We start from the raw sequence: 13713 nt of genomic DNA on the forward strand, positions 1-13713 counted from the left end.
TGTTCATTACTCTCTCACAGGAGATTCCTATTAAATACACTCAGCATAGTATAAATCCCCTTATTTACCAAAAACGATATAAACAAAATAGCACTAGCTTGATGCTAACAAATATGGAAAACTCCTTTGATATGCTAGCGGTTAGCATACATTGGTATAACTTAGACTTCAGAATAGAATTTCAACTTTCATCACAGAAACGTATCACAGTTACTCTTTGTAAGAAATACTGAAAACTTCAAATGTCAAATACTCACAGGCAAATGAAAGAAAAGTTACGTGCAGGCTCATGGCTGGCTTCATAACTATGGCAAGGTTCCAAACAACTTAGAATATTGCTATAACCACTTTGAGACACTAGATGGCCCAGCTGAGTAAACAATAGATTACAAAACAGTACATCAACATCACAGGACGTGCAATTTTTACTTATTTTGGTATTATTATGCCCAGGGATATCCAGATACAGGGACCAATTTCATATTTATTCACTTATAAACTCAATTTAATGTTGTTGACCCACAAAACCTGTAAAGCTACTTTTTTTTCAGAGAAAATTCACAAGAGGAATTGATAAGGGATAAGCATGACAGTGGTCATGGAAGTCCATTAAATTGATTAAACTCATAACCGTTAAACGCCCTTGAGTTTATTTTTTATATGAAAGAGTTTACAATGGATTCTTGTCCAAAATGTTACCAACAAAACAAGTGACACTGACATCCAAAAGCCCCCCCCCCCCCCCCCCCCCCCCCCCCCCCCCCACACCAGAAAAAAAAATAAAACCCAAAACATTAGAAACTAAGAACTTTTATAAATTATTTATTCGACACAAAAATTGTTTTGCCTTATCTAATGATAAAGTTTGCAGCCATGCTGAGATTTTTCCTTTTTATTAAAAACTACTTTGAATGTATTAGACTGGCTGATGCACATACTACATTTTTATACTAAAATCGTATATATAAGAGTTAAACAGTTGTAGTTACTCATGGTCGTTAAAGTAGAGAGTGAAGATAAGAAGATAATGGTGATAATTTGTATACATGCACACCCTGGCCACCCCTTCTTATGTCACACCCCATGACACCCATTCTGACAGTCTGGACACGCCCCTGCACAGAGGCACATAGTAACAGTGGTCACTGTAGTATGAAAGCTGACAGCCTTTCAGGATTGTTTAACTAAAGCTGGAGGAAAACTCCTCTATTGATTTTTAAAGAATAAAGGGAAAGATAGACAAACTGCAACTTCTGTCCCAAAGAGACAGCAGAAAGTCCTGTATGAGAGCGAAAATGATAAACGATCACCTGGTGTGTAATATGTGCATCAGACACTGGCCTGAAACCAGCTCTAACACCAGCTCAGCTGAAAAGGTGTACTAAACACAGCTAACATGGCTTGGTTCAAAGTCTTTAATATCCTATGACAAAGAGCTAGCATGTTTTCATTCAACACAGCAGTTTCTAATGCTTCCAGTTTGTGAGCCAGGCTAAGCTCATTATTATATTCTGCTTCTGGCTAAAAGTGATAGCTGTCTGAACTAAGTGGACCCACTGAAAACAGAATCTGTTAATAGCTAACGGGGCGTGCTTTAGATGTTCCCTTTGTGCCAAAATGTTCCTGACTTTTATATACTGATCAGTCTTACAGGAAGTTCAGTATGACGATATACTGTCTGATCGTTGGCTGGCTGGTGTGGCAGCGTCTCTGTCTTCTATTAACCATCATTACTCACAGGCATTCCCCAAACTCACAGCTCTAATTTACATCTGCTCCTCATCTCTCCGTCAGATTCATCAATACTTGTTCATTAGCTGATGGGCCAAATGATGTGAAATGACCCTCAGAGTCCACTGCAGGTTTTTTTCATCTGAATTCATGAAAATCTGCTCCCACTTGGTCTTTCTCAGCTAACAGCACGCCACTTGATATTTTGATCTTGCACTTTTCAATTGCACCTACATTGTCATGCACAGACACACATGCACACCCACGTGCTGTAGCTGCTGGCACGTCCACATTTTCACACTCTCCTTTTCTTGGCGTCTCACGGAGACAAGATCAGTGGTTTTCAACATCAAACAAAAGAGGAACAGAAAACACAAATGTCAGCTTTTATTTAACTTGAGTTTAGAATCTGTAGAGCAGCTTTGTTAACGCTTTGCAAAGTTAATTATCATTCAATTATTTCTCTGCTTAACTGAACAGTTGGATAATCAGTCTATTCTAGCAGCTGTCACAAACAAGAGTGGGAGACTGTGAATATTAGCTGCCAGTGCTGCTCCTGTTCAAATCAAGAGGGAGAAAAACACTCAAAGAGACAAGAAAAATGATTTGAGAGATGTTATTTTAATTCTGAAGATGTTTTTCTGCCTGATCCGATGCACTTCAGTCCGTCAGCTGTTTTAAAAGTCAAAAAGCTGTTTTGTCTAAGACGTCTGAGACGCAGCGGTTTTTCTGCTAGCAGCAGTGTGGGAGGCCTGGTGTTTCAACAAAAAAAAGTCTTTTTGAATTTCGACTGGAGGTTTACTTGTCAACAAACATGTTTCTCAACAGAAATCGTGAGTCTGGACAGCTACGACAGCGAGGGTCCACATACTCCTGAGACCGATGATTCAGCTGAGGTGAGGAACAAATGGAGACAGATCTGCCTATCAGGAAAACATTCATGCAGCTGAAAGAAATCATCAAAGAGACTGACATCTGTGCCTTTTGACTGAATTCTGTTTCATCTGAATTTGTAAAACATTGAATTTGCCTCCAGGGAAAAACCAGAGCCATCAAACCACCAAGTGAAGAAGATTTCCAGAGCATCAAACTGATCAGTAACGGGGCTTATGGGTGAGTGATGAACTTCATGTCATTCATGATTTATACAAAATAAGTCGCAGCTACTATGAACACTGTGTTTCAAACAATGGAGGACATTTTTTTAGAAAGTATTCAAGGTCAAAATGAAAAAATCATTGTCAGAACTGAATATCACGAGGGCTCAGGAGATAAAGCAGATTATCTTTGAATGAAAAGAAAGGGAGTTTGATCACATCTGATCAAAGTGTCTCTCAGAAAGACATTGAATCATCAATCACTTTCCAGTATTGTAGTAGTAGAGTGTGTGCATGTATGAGTTCAGAATCAGATGCTACGGAGCAGGAAATGTATGAATGTGTTTGAGCACGTAGCAATCATTGTGTCATGTAAAGTGCTTTAAGTGGTGGGAATATTATTAAGGCGCTACAGAAGTGCTTTTTATAAAAGATATAAATACACAGAGCCACGTGAAGAGTTCATTAAAGAAGGTCAATGAAGATGTGAGAGTGGAAAGTAGATCAGATCCACCCACTGATGCCACTGATACAGAAATGTCATGGTAACTCACATATATAGAGAGCGCGATAATTAAAGGTCCCATGTTATGCTCCTTTTCTGCAGTTTAATATAGATCATTGATGTTAACATAAAATGTACGCTGTTCCGCGTCACTGAGAGCGGCGCCACAAGCTCTGAGTGCTCAATGCTTAGAAAAAAGTGAAGCTTGTTTACCGCAAAATGACAGGTTAAAACAACAGGCTAACCACAGCTAAAGTTAGCATCCTGAAGCTAACACAGAGACAGGGGGACACTGAGGAAAAGCTCTTACATCTGCTCCACAGCACACAGCATTTAATATACTCACATTTCCAGGGTTCCAGGTTTGTTGGCGGATGGTTGGTAATGCGCCTGGATTCAGGACCAGTCTATTTGCTAGTCCTCTGTTGTACTGTCCAAAGTTGGAAAAGCAGTCAGTCGTGAAGTGACTAGCACACGCATGCACAGTTTTACTGAGTGTAGCTGGCACATTTCCCTCATAAATGACCTGTAGCCACTTAGTCTTGTCTTCTCCCCAGATGGGAAGCTTGAGCATGGAACAATGTGGCTGTTTACAGCCAAAAACAAAGCAGTGATGGCTCTTCAACTTTGGGATTCTCCTCTCTGGGAGGGGAGTGGGCGGGGAGGGGGTTCAAGGGTATCTGCTCCAGTGGACCAATCAGGTCAAAATTTCTACTGATTGGTCAAAAAAGGGAATCCTGACGTTGGCAAATCCCGGAAATTCCAAACAGCTCGTTTTAGGTCAGGATTTTATATTCACAAGCTCTACTAAGTACAGGCTTTGTCAATAAATGTCACATTTTTTGGGCTGGGAGGAAAGCCAAAGACCCACAAATTTCACTAAAAGACTTAATAAAGAGATTTTTGCATAATATGGGACCTTTAAAAGAAATCACCTAATAATAAAAGCTCTCTGTAAATAACTGTCTGAAACAAGCACATTCAAATACACCAAGATTCTCTGGTAACACTTTAGATGTCCGCAAATTCCATCACACTTGGGTAATAATTAGACAAAGTTTTTTCTTACTTCTTTGAAGTTAGCACATAACTTCTTTAAAATGATGTCCAAATTTATTGTCACAAGTCACAATTAGTCAGTTACTGTTTTTTCCAGTTTCTTTGAAATTTACTCCAAAGTGCAAGGTAAGAAAGTGATGATTAGCTAATCATTTATTTTAAATCAAATCACAACCTGCCACAAAATGTTTTTAGAAGTATCCCAACGTTTTTGCAACGTTTAGACAAGCAGGTGATAAAAAGCTGCTTAGTTCTTGAACACAGAAGTTAGGTTCGTTGTTTCCTCTGATAATTTTCCAATAAGCAGTTGATAGTTAGCTATTTGTTATTTAATTTCACCAAGTTCTTTAGTACCAAGTTTGTTTATGCATAATTAAGATCACATGCAAAATGATAAACCTTTATGATTAGACCTATAATGTTTTACATGATACAACTGAAGGCATCAGATGTGATATTCACCAAGAGTGGGGTTGTAATTTTGCCTTACCTGATTGTGATAGACACTGAGAGTACAGGCGCCCTGCAAAACAGAATCTGGCCACAAGTTATTTGCTAATTTTCACCAAATTCTCATGAAATTTCGGAGGTAATTTCAAAGAAATAAAAAAAAACTTTGTCTAATTATTACCCAAGAGTGATGAAATCTGCGGACTTCTAAAGTAAACTTGATTCAGGGGTTCAATTGTTTTCTTTGAGTTTCGATATTTTTTCTGTTCCATCGTGTTGTCAGTCCCTAAAGTTTGATCCTTTGCTCCTCTGTCTCGTCTTCACCACAGCGCCGTCTACCTGGTGCGCCACAGGGAGACACGTCAGCGTTTCGCCATGAAGAAGATCAACAAGCAGAATCTGATCCTGAGGAACCAGATCCAGCAGGCCTTTGTGGAGAGGGACATCCTCACCTTCGCAGAGAACCCGTTTGTCGTGTCCATGTTCTGCTCGTTTGAGACACGGAGACATCTGTGCATGGTCATGGAATATGTTGAGGGTGAGGAGCTCGGTTATCACAGTGTCAGTCTGTTTGTCCTCTCTCTGTATCATCAGATTGGTTTCTTTTCAGGCTGTTCAGCCTCTCCTCTCTGACTTCTATTCACTGATAGAGCACTTATCTGGCTTCTATGAAATGCTTTTCACCAAATTACAACACATTTTGTTCTTTTTAAGTCCTTTTCCTGGGTCTAGATGACCTTTTCAGCTTGAAGTACTCTTTGCTTTCAGTAATTGTGACCTTTAAGTTCAAGTTTGTTGGAGTTTCTCACTTCAGTGGTGCAGTATGAGAGCGCTCACTCACTCATTCTTTTAGAAGGGCCAAAAAGACTCGTATTTCACTCTCACAATGGTTCTTGACCGTGAAGGTCAAAAAAGGTCAGAGGATGCTGCTCCAGCACTTCTCATCTTTCTTTTCTTGATTGGATATTTGGGAGGGCAGCTCAGTGCAGTGCAGTTTCTCTGGCTGCTATTTAATGTTTATTATACTATCTCCTGATTTAGATTCATTCATTCACTCATAAGCACAGGTACATTGCAGATATTAGGATTGTTTTTTCATTTATGATTCATAAAACTGCTTTCCTTCAGTCTCTCTCTGTCTTTTGTAAAGTTTCTCTGAACTTCTATTCATCGTTTCCGAGCAGAAATACCATCTGTCTCTCTGTAGCTGTAAGAGCTAAATCTTTATCTTTATGTGTTGCTGTTTTTGTGTTCCCAGGTGGTGATTGTGCCACTTTATTGAAGAACATTGGGGCTCTGCCTGTGGAGCTAGCACGGATGTACTTCGCAGAGACAGTTTTAGCCCTCGAGTACCTTCACAACTACGGTATCGTCCACAGAGACCTCAAACCAGACAAGTGAGTGTTGATGCTGCTCTGACTCATGTATTTTTATATTTACATTCTCTATAAGTGTGTAAAATCCCATCAGATCAACACTTTGTGAAATACTCAGACCAACTCGTCTGGCACCTGTTTGATCTTAAGCAGCTCATCTTCACCATGTCTACATGTTATTGAGTTGCTGCCATGTGATTGGCTGATTGGCTACTCGTACTGTGGTATTTTATGTGACCTCCTCCGTTATGGAATTGGCCAACAATGCCAAACAACACTTGACAATCTTTGATGATGACATAGCTTTTAAAACTAGAAAATCACTCAGAGAGCACAGACCTCTGCAAAGCATTGTTATTGTCACCAACACTTTAGTCCTACTTTAATGTCATACTCCCTTTCAGCAGACTGTCTGCTACAATTTGGTGTTAGTTGCAGGTTTGGACAATAATTTTTTGCCTGACAGTGTTGAAAATTATGATGACATAATTTATATTCCAGATCTTGGTGTCCAGAATATTGCCAGGATCTGATTCGTACTTTTGCATCTGTCAGAAATTATGGTGACCTTGTCTTGTATTGTTTTGCAAAGCAATCCGACCATTTATCGTGGAGTTATATACACACATGGTGAAAACAGCCCTATCTCACAATGATAAAGAATCCTTTAAAAAAAACCTGGAACCAGGCAGTGATCCGGATCACCTCCAAAATTGAATCACTTCTTTTTTACCCCATTTTGAACATTTCCTGAAAATTTCATCCAGATTTGTTGGTTACTTTTTGAATTATGATGTTCACAGACAGACAAACTCTCTCAAAAACATAACCTCCTTGGCAGAGGTAATAAAATAACTCACACTGAACTGCATTTGTCACTGTTTGAGCTTCTTTAAAGAACACCTGATTTCTCTCTTAATGAACAGTCTGCTGATCACCTCCATGGGGCACATTAAGCTCACAGACTTTGGCTTGTCGAAGATGGGTCTAATGAGCCTCACCACCAACCTGTACGAGGGACACATTGAGAAAGACGCCAGAGAGTTCCTGGATAAGCAGGTACAGTCGTTGATTAGAAGGTTTATGAACCTAATCAGCGTGATATGAAGGAGTGAAAGCTGCCGCTGTATTAATAGGTTGATGCAGAATTAGAGAGAAAGGAATTGATGGTGAATGAGCAGAGGAAAGACACTCATCCAGCCGTGCATGCTAACCTGCCAAGTCATCAGGAAAAATCAATCATCTCCAAATAAAGACGCTGCATTACGATGCTTCCTGTGTAGTCCTAGTTTCTGAATCATTAATGCTCTCCATCTCCTCCCCAATCCCATTCTGCAATCATAGTTATTGTTTACGCTTGGAGTCAAAGCGGTCATAATCAGTCAGATTGGCCCGTGTGTCCTCCAGCTCATCTGAGGGGAAGCAGACATCTGTTTGTCTGACAGTAATGAACTCCATCTGCAGGTTTGATCTCATGTGCTGCTTTCTCATTCACTTAATACTGATGTCCCTGTTGTTAAAACAGCTTACAAGACACATCAACACATGTTATTTAATTTTCACGTTTAGCTCTCCCAAACAGAACAAGTGTTTGACGTCTGAATTAAACAGTCGTCAAGAGGAAGAGGATGTGGATCAAACTCTGCAACTTACTTTAGCTTCATCTGTATGTTTAGACATCTCTGCCCACTGAGACCTGTGCGACATCTGTGAGGAAAGGAATTCGTTTAATTGTTTTTTTTTTAATTTTACAGCGCTAAAAAACTCAAACATCTGCTTCTTTTTTAGAAAGCAGTTTCTTGGTAACTGGAAAGTCAACAGATTCTGCTGCTTTAGTTTCTCATTTGCTTTTATCACCTGGGCATTTCATTGTCACAGCATTTGGAAGGAAAACATGTATCTCTCTTCATCTGCAAATCTGGTGTGAACTTTAATTTATCTTTTTTTTCTTTTTTTTTTTAAACTCAGGTGTGTGGAACCCCAGAGTACATCGCTCCCGAGGTGATTCTCCGTCAGGGTTATGGAAAACCTGTGGACTGGTGGGCCATGGGCATTATCCTCTATGAGTTCCTGGTGGGCTGCGTGCCTTTCTTTGGAGACACTCCAGAGGAGCTGTTCGGACAGGTCATCACAGGTCAGCTTTTTTTAATAAGGGCCACTTATTATCATATTTTGCTATCAGCTATTGGTAAAACTACTAGTTCACTGTTGACAGATTGTTGTTGAATTAATTTCATCACTCTTCTTTCTTTCTTTAATGTTTTAGACAACATAGTTTGGCCAGAAGGGGACGAGGCTTTGCCCGCAGACGCCCTGTCCCTCATCTCTGCTCTGCTGCAGACCAACCCTCTTGTGAGGTTGGGAACAGGTAACAACAACTTCCACCTTTATAGAATATTTGGATCCATTTTGCATCAGTGAGAGGACTGCACAGTGCTATTTATAGAAACACGTCTAAAAAGATATCCCGGCGTACATCCAATAAGTGTAACAGGAAATCACATGATGAAATGGACCCAACATTTTCTGCTTCTTATGTGGTATGGAGTTAACAAAGCTAGTCCTGATATCCCTCCTCTCAGATGTGATATATCTGTCAGCTCCAAAAGGTGTCCTGGTGTTAGTTTTGGGCTGGTGCTGGTTCATAATTGATTCAACCTGAGACCTGTCTATACAGACAAGGACACAAAAGAGCCAGAGTCGTTACATCTGTACATCTCAGATGCTTCAGGAATCACTTGTATAGTTAAAAAATACACAACACTTTGATTTTGATAAAGATGCTTTTTTCTCTCATTGAAATAAATATGAAATCTCATATTTTGGGTCTATTCTTTTAAATGTTCTAACAGGCATAATTAGCATGAGCATAAGCCGAGAATGACCAGGGTTTTTTTTTTTTGCACTGTTATCTCATGATAACGAATTATTATCTTGTTTTCTCGATATAACTAAGATTGTTTACTTGTGATAATGAATTACTTTTTTGCGTTATATTGGCATAACAAAGATCATGCTAACTGGTAGCCCCTAAAAAATCCCAGTCAGGTAAACAAACTAACATGAGGCGTTGCACCGACCACAAATTTCTGGCCGATCACCGATCACCAACCATTAAAAAGCCTGACCTGCCGATACCGATTTTGATTTTTTATCTTTTATAACAGACAGCATACCTTCGATGTTCCAATCTTATTTTATTGAAAACCATTGAACAATACATGTGAAACAATAAAATCTTTATTTTTTAACTAATACAACCTATAAAGTGTCATAAGTTTTAGGTCTCAGAGCAAAAAGCAACAATGGCTGTATATAAGATCAGTTTCATACGTGAGAATGGGCTGATCACCGATCCCTGATCATCAATCACCGATCACCGATCCCTCAAAATTAAGAAAATCTGCATGTCTAGTTGAAATCAAGAGGAATATAGCATCAATAATTTTGATCTTTGTCATGTCAAGGTAACAAGATAATAAGTCGTAATCACGAGATAACAGTGCAAATTAAAAAAAAACAAAATTATAAATCCCTGGTTGTTCTCGGCTTCCGTGCTTAAGTATCAAAGTTTTTTTTTCCGTTTTTTTTTTTTTACACCTAAATGCCACAAGACACACTTTATCTGTTGATCCTCTGAAAAGGACCTGAATGCTAACAGGCTATCCAGTTTACTCACGTTTGACAAATGATCAACAGAAAAAGAGTCAAAAAAACTAACTCCCATCCTCACTGGAGGAGGAGGAGGATTTACAATCAGCAGGAAGGTATGACAAGCGAGTGAATCCACAGCACGTGTGTCTCATACTGACCAGGACAATGTTTGAATAAATGTGTACTTTCAGGAGGAATTAGAGGATCACTGCTGCCTGTGCTGGCTTTAAGGGTGTTAATAATTGTAAATAAATAAATAATTCAAGGATAAATGAGAATCTTTTCTCTATCACTCAGGATTTTCTATAATCTTTGCAGCTCAGCCAGTCTGTAGTGGTTCCAAAATTTTGGCCTCTCTTTTGAGAAGCTCTCTTCCCATCCATATTCCATGACAACACTTCAGAGGCTGAAATCTAAGCAAGAGTTTGTATGAGTATGTCTCATCTATAGTCAAAATGTCTTATTTAACTTATTAAGTGTGACATTCATCTAAAACCCATGAAATAACTTATTTCAAGATATTAAAAGACAAAAAAAGACTCCTTGAAAGAAATTTGCTAGTTAGAGTAAAAAATATTCACGTGGGCTAGGAAACAGACAGGCGTTGTTTTGTCCTTTAATTTCTTGACTTCAGACAGAAACACTTCCTTTTTTGCTGTGAAATTATGAAATGATAAATGTCTTTGGGTTTGGTTTTTAAAAAAGGTTAAAATGAAATGAAAACAGATCAGACCTGCTTTTATGTTTTTAGTTTGTTCATCCACACTGTGCTTCAGGTGATGCTGATTAATTGTGTTTTTCTTTTCTTTACCAGGTGGAGCCTTTGAGGTGAAGCAGCACTCGTTCTTCACGGAGCTGGACTGGAACAGTCTGCTGAGACAGAAAGCTGAGTTTGTCCCACACCTGGAGTCTGAGGAGGACACCAGTTACTTTGACAGTACGTCCCCCTCAAGAAGCATGTCTCTGTAGAGTTTAACAGCCACATCAATACTGGCTTTATGAGGCCATACAATAATTACCTGACACTGCTCCTTTAAGAAATGTGCACTTTATGTCAAGGTGACAGCCTGCATATTTCACCCTCTGTCTGCCTGCTCCTCCAGCTCGCTCGGATCGTTATCATCACATCAATACGTACGACGAGGATGACACCAATGACGACGAGCCTGTGGAGATCAGACAGTTCTCCTCCTGCTCTCCTCGCTTCAGCAAGGTCTGACTCTGTCTCCTCTCCTTTTTCACCTCTCTGTCTTTTACCCTCTCTGTCATTTCATGATTTCACAGACACACATTTGGCACTTTTTTTTTTATCATGCAGCAGAATTAGATGAAATAAGGTCACACAGCTCTGCAGCAGCATATGGAGGCTGTACCCAGGTCTCTGAGTTCAGGAGGAGTTTCAGGCTTTTAGTCACTCTTACACCATTATTCCCTTTTGTCTCCTGTTTCTATTTTAAGCCACACAGAGGCTCCCGTCTCTTTAATCTGGAGGCTCCTCCATGCTCTTTTTTTCTCCACCTTTTTAGAGATTAGTGTCTTAATCACCTGAACTGTTTCTTTTTTAGATTTTATTAGCACTCTGTCCACAACCTAATCTCTGTGGTTTCTAATCTGAGTGTTCCTCTCTCCCTTACAGTGCCAGCGTGTTATTTTCTGCAACAGGAGTGTGATTTTCTCAGCTCGTGCTTGTTTCCCCTCGTGTGACTCTCATATTTTCATGTCCTCCCTCTCCCCTCGTCTCTGTCTTTCCATCTGTCTCCCCTCTGTCTTTCACCTGATTCATCCTCTTATGTTTGCAATGGGAAGTCATTAAAGAGCTCTTGAGACGGACTCGAGTGCTTCATGGAGTGCCCAATTCTAACATAATTTGAGACGACTTTGAAGCTACAGTTGAGGGCTGGAGAGTGGTTTTCTTTAAGCTAAGCAGGTGTAAAAAAGACCTTTAATGAATTCACACACAGAGAGGAGTCTACATTGAACAAAAGCACCATTTTAGCATGGATGTGCTCTTTTCTAATCAATCGAATTGCAACAGAATGAACAGACTGAATCACATTTCTAAGGCGAAATCTTGTAATCAGTGTTGGGAAAATTACTTTAAAAAAGTAATTTGTTACAGTTACTTGTTACTTTCCAAAACAAGTATGTTCGCATGTACGTTCTTGCCTTGTTGATCTATGATGTTGGAGTGGTGTCTGTTTATTTCCATTCTGAAAACGCCAGTTTTAACACGACAGACCGCTCCTGACTCGCGCATATTAGACTTGCAGCTCCTGTCCCGTGTCTTGCTGAGCGAGCCAGGTCAGATAGACCAGCCAACACTCCTGATTTAAGAGGGGTTGCTCTTTATCTCAGTCTCCCACTCCACTTTTACAGACTTGTAATTTATCCCGATTAACTCCTTATTTGTAAGTGTAGCCCTGTCATCTAATAATTTTTCAAGTCAAAACAAGTCGATTACTTGCGTCTAACATTCAAACCTCAAAAATGCATCCATCCCTCCCCCTCGAGTTGGTTTGATCCAAAGACACTGCGGGAGATCCTCTCTGACTGCAGGTTACACAGACAAGTCGGTCCTTTCTAAATGCTTTTTCCTACTTGTGTCTTTTGTGGGAATACACAAATCCATTCATGGCACATGGACCAAAAGTCCTTTTGACGGCACATCACCTGCAAAGTTTGGCAGTGAGAAGCACAAAAAGGTAGTGTGCTTTTACCTGAGGAAAAAAAAAATCAACCTGCAAGAAAGTTTAAGAGTTTAAAAGAAGTTCTGCCCTCCAAAACAAATGCATGCCTTGGCAGGAGACTATATTTCAAAAACAAACTAGTCTAAAATATATAAATAGAGAATATTAGAAACGTACAGATGCGGTGAAAGGAAACAAAAAGTAAACCACAGCCTCCACTGATCATCTTTATCTGTCAGAATAGATCATAACCGCTCACACACAAAGGGCTCATTGATCTGTCCATGTCCCCCCTGCAGGTCTACAGCAGCATGGAGCACCTGTCTCAGCTGGAGCAGAAAGCCACGACCTCTGTGTCCCGCCGAGAGCACAAGGGCCCGCGGGAGGACAAGGTAACCAAAAGAGAGAGCCTCGGCAGCTTCAGCATGAGAGACAAGAGCTGGAGGACTGGATCCCCTGAGATGTGAGTAACGTAGATCATTAAGTGAGCGCTGCTTGTTGAAAGTGTGTGTGCCGGGATGCTCTGCAAACTGACTCAAAAGACTGAAGGTGTTCAGAGTCTGCTTCCCTGAAGGTTTTCTTTTTTTAGGAGCCTGCAGTGGCTGTCACATACCTCAGTGTGTTTGAAAAGCTTCTTTCTGCCACACCAAGTTTTGACACTTTTTGGATAAAAATATATTTGTGGTAAACTTAACGCTCACTTTGATTGAAAACCCAGCAACAAACCGCACCTTTACAAACTTTGGAAAGTAGGTGGAGGTGGAAGGGGGATGATGGGTTCACGAGCATCACTGAATAATATGTCAGTATTATCATGATTACAATGATTACTGGTGATACAGGAGTATTTAATACAGGTGGTTAGAGGCTGTAAACACAATTTCTGATCTCATCTATTATGAATGATGCCCTCATGACTTTATTGGTGATTTGTTGAAGGATATGAAATTAGACCTCTTCACCTTAAATTATTTTTTAGTTATCCTTTTAGGACTTTTAATTAGAGATAACAGGACAGTGGAAAGAGGAGAAGAAAACAGGGCAAAAGTGCAAGGGATGCAGGTTGGATTTGAGTCTGGGTTGAGAGCTGGAGGGCTGACCTCATGGGGCCCATGACCCAACTGCTAGTCCAGAGGTTCCCACACTGAAAAGGC

General features: G+C 40.0%; 1 protein-coding gene across 3 annotated transcripts in view; it reads left to right on the forward strand.

The window, feature by feature from the left end:
* The window catches only part of LOC141801736 (microtubule-associated serine/threonine-protein kinase 1-like), a 99114-nt gene that overhangs the window by 76158 nt on the left and 9243 nt on the right, over positions 1 to 13713 (forward strand). For all 3 annotated transcript variants that reach the window (XM_074684962.1, XM_074684971.1, XM_074684979.1), the window contains 10 exons: positions 2560 to 2627; positions 2768 to 2844; positions 5172 to 5380; positions 6101 to 6239; positions 7145 to 7277; positions 8187 to 8352; positions 8485 to 8586; positions 10687 to 10809; positions 10976 to 11085; positions 12859 to 13022. In XM_074684962.1, the coding sequence (XP_074541063.1) occupies positions 2560 to 2627; positions 2768 to 2844; positions 5172 to 5380; positions 6101 to 6239; positions 7145 to 7277; positions 8187 to 8352; positions 8485 to 8586; positions 10687 to 10809; positions 10976 to 11085; positions 12859 to 13022 (1291 nt within the window). The remainder of the gene's footprint in view (positions 1 to 2559; positions 2628 to 2767; positions 2845 to 5171; positions 5381 to 6100; positions 6240 to 7144; positions 7278 to 8186; positions 8353 to 8484; positions 8587 to 10686; positions 10810 to 10975; positions 11086 to 12858; positions 13023 to 13713) is intronic.

The sequence above is a fragment of the Halichoeres trimaculatus genome, unplaced genomic scaffold (assembly GCF_033239565.1).
Source record: "Halichoeres trimaculatus isolate MK-OKI-2021-1 unplaced genomic scaffold, fHalTri1.1 fHalTri1_scaffold_2, whole genome shotgun sequence".
Classification (NCBI taxonomy): Eukaryota; Metazoa; Chordata; class Actinopteri; order Labriformes; family Labridae; genus Halichoeres; species Halichoeres trimaculatus.